General features: G+C 34.8%; 1 protein-coding gene across 2 annotated transcripts in view; it reads left to right on the top strand.

Annotated features, from left to right (window-relative positions):
* CWF19L2 (CWF19-like 2, cell cycle control (S. pombe)) overlaps positions 1-3,170 on the top strand; it is an 88,398-nt gene that overhangs the window by 51,998 nt on the left and 33,230 nt on the right. For both annotated transcript variants that reach the window (XM_004689068.2, XM_012729930.1), the window contains exons 11-12: positions 514-630; positions 2,469-2,606. In XM_004689068.2, coding sequence (XP_004689125.1) covers positions 514-630; positions 2,469-2,606 — 255 coding nt within the window. The remainder of the gene's footprint in view (positions 1-513; positions 631-2,468; positions 2,607-3,170) is intronic.

Below are 3,170 nucleotides of genomic sequence, written 5' to 3'. Positions count from 1 at the left end.
GTGTGTGTGTCTTGTTTTATTTCTGAAAAAAATAATTATTAATGGAAAAAACAGAAGCTTTTTGGTTAACTTATAATTAATTTAACAAGCTTGTTTTGTCATATAGTTCTATTTTTCTTGTATTAGTTCAAGTTTTAATAAGGTTTTTGTATGTGTGCATGGGTTAGGGGGAGGGCTTTTTGTTTTTTTTCCATTAAGTACATCTGCCTGAATGATAGATACTTTCATCCAATGTCTGTTTAGTTGTTGGTAGTTTGTATTTTTATGCTGTCTAAATGACTTTATTTGAAATTTGGGTGATTGCTTTTTAAAACAAAAACAACTTTTGGCTATTTTCCCCTGAAGAGATTATGGTCATTTAAGTTATTATGGGTAATGAAATTCCAAGAAATTTATGATAATCCATATTGTTATGTGAAAGCTAGATTCATTCTTTGTTTTTTCTGATATTAAATATAAGTGTGTAACACTCTTCATAATAATTTCAAAAGTTGTCTCTAAATCTTCACATAGAATGAAGACCAGAATGAAGTGGTTCTTGTCAGAACAGATCAGTCTGGGAGAGTGTGGCCTGTGAATGCACCAGCAAAACCTCTGGAATCTAAAGGAAGAAGAACAAAGAAACAAATGGTATACTTAGAATATATTTTGTTTAATAAATTAGAAGCCTTTTTTCCCTGAGGGCTTTGTTTGCAGCAGAATATTTTCTGAAATGTAGTTTTGTAATCCAAACATTAGAAGGTAATAAATCATTATAACCTGTTATTCTTAGTTAAAACCCTTTTCTTTGCCTTTTACAAAGTGAATTCTAATTCAACACTGTTTTTCAGTTGTGAACATGTAATATTTAAAGCAGTTGGGTAATTTTAGTGTGCACTTCTTGGGCATTGTTTTGGGCTTTTCTAAAAAAGCTTTGAAGGAAGACCTGGTTCTTTCAGACATGTTTTCCGTGTTTACTAGTTTTAAGAACTAGGGATGGAGACCCCATATTATAGTACTGTGTTAATTATGTAGCTACCATGATCCTTCATAAACCTGACCTCCCCCACCCCCATCTTTTTGCTTAGTAGTTAATTTTATCACTATTTTGAAGCGCTTGAAATGTCAAAAATAACGTATTCAGCTTTCCCAAATTAGGTTTCTTAAAAATTTTAAAGATTGCATAAATGGTAACTGCATCCACTAACAATATGTCCACTCAGAAGTTTTCTATCAAATGTTTATCTGTTGAAAATAAGAGATGCCAAAGATAGTGATTACTTCAGTCAGCAAATAGACCTAGGTGGGCATCCATTTCATTTTTTTCTTTTTAAGATTTTTTTTAAGATTTATTTATTTATGCATACAGAAATGGGGTGCAGGCCAGAGGTGCAAGGGCAGCGAGAGGATTTACCAGAGACAGATTGGGGAGCAGATCGATGAAGTACACTGCTGAAGGGAGCAGCAGGCGGGTCAGGAGAGGTCAGCTGAGCCTTGTGGTCACTTCCGGGGCTGAAATCAAACTGGCACTGAAGCAGCTGCACCTTGCTTGCAGTGTTGCACTTTAACCCGTTGAGCCATCAGGAAGGGCCGGATGTCTGTTTCAGTTTAATAAAAGCAATTAGGTATTTGGAGGGGTGAGGAGGCAGAAGAATCAAGGCCTGAATTAGATGAAATGACAGAGCTGACTAGGAGTCCTAATTGCTTAGATGGCACTGAGACCTTTTTTGAGTTGGAAACTACAGAAAACACACATGGTTATTAAGGACTGAGGTTTGTTTTCTGAGTATAATGAAAGGATAAGAGGGCAGAAATCTAACTTTGGAGCAGGGGAGTGATCAAAGTCAAGGAGTAAGTAATTTAAGCTAGTGAAGATAAACATAGTATTGTTGGAAAGAAATGTGAGGAACATGTTTTCAAAGATCTGAGAGAAGTTGAAGAGAGGTTTTATTTAGATAAGGGAATATAATGTGAGAATGATATTGGGAATATTTAATTTGGGAGGAAATAAAGAACACTTTTCTAAGCCTAGGTGTAGAAACAACTAATAAAAAATTCGGGAATGTATAGATGGGAATCAGAAAAATCAGCTTTGTTTCTGATACAGCTTTGAAAGGAGTTTGCTATTACGTCAGTAAGCTTACTTCTGGATAAGTGCAGATTCTCCAGTGGTGGGTGTGTATTTATTTTTATGATGAGGAGAAGCACAAAGAAGAGAGAAGAAGGGTGGAAACTTTTCCTGAAAAATCAGAAATTAGATAATATTTTGCTTCTGTCTCTGGGAAATGGAAAGTGTGATGATAGAAGGAGGGAGTATTATTTTCATGGAGACTTTTCCACATGGAAACAAAGAGAATAGGGATAAACTAGAAGCAAAGATTGAGATATAGCTTGGGGTCTTTACATTTTATATTGAATTTATTGGTAACTCATTAAAGACTTTAGAGACTCATATTTTTACAAAATTAATAATGTTCATTTTGTCATAGGCTTCAACCCATGAGGAAAAAGAAAGGGTCAGATACTTTCATGATGATGATAATCTAAGCCTAAGTGATTTAGTCAAGAATGAAAAGATGGGAACAGCAGAAAATCAAAATAAATATTTTATAAGAATGGCATCAAAGGTAAGACAGCTTTGAATTTTGAAATGTTGGTTTACTCAATCTAGCATTGATCTGTTTTTCAGAGAAAGCTGTTTTTTTCTAATCTTTGTCTATTTTTATGAAATCAAATCCTTTATTATAAACATGCATTTTAGAATAGATTTGACTGTGAAATATACACAGTTTGTTTTTAGATCTTGAAAAGCTTTGGAGAAGTAATCAGGCAGGGACACTTGATGTAGATCAAGATCCTATTTATTTTCTTAATTCAGTCAACAAATGTTACTTAATCCCATTCAATGTGTAAAGTGATCTATGGGGAATAGGCTCACACACTAGGGCAATCTCATTCCTGCTTTTAGGAGCCTGTAGGCTACAGCAGTAACAGGAGTGTTCAGTCTGTAGCTATGAGAAATTAATTCACAAATTATGGAATTGCAAATGACTATGAAAGACAAGTGGAACTTCTCTTGGGAGCAATATCATGGTGTCACAGCTTAAATATGTTTTGGGTTGGACAGCAAATTTGGTATGATGTGTAGTCAGTATTCAGTTTGGCCCTGTGCCTGCCAGCCTCCTTCTCTC

The sequence above is a fragment of the Condylura cristata genome, unplaced genomic scaffold (genome assembly GCF_000260355.1).
Source record: "Condylura cristata isolate star-nosed mole 26May11 unplaced genomic scaffold, ConCri1.0 scaffold00025, whole genome shotgun sequence".
In the NCBI taxonomy this organism is placed as follows: Eukaryota; Metazoa; Chordata; class Mammalia; order Eulipotyphla; family Talpidae; genus Condylura; species Condylura cristata.
This window is presented reverse-complemented; position numbering and strand designations above follow the sequence as displayed.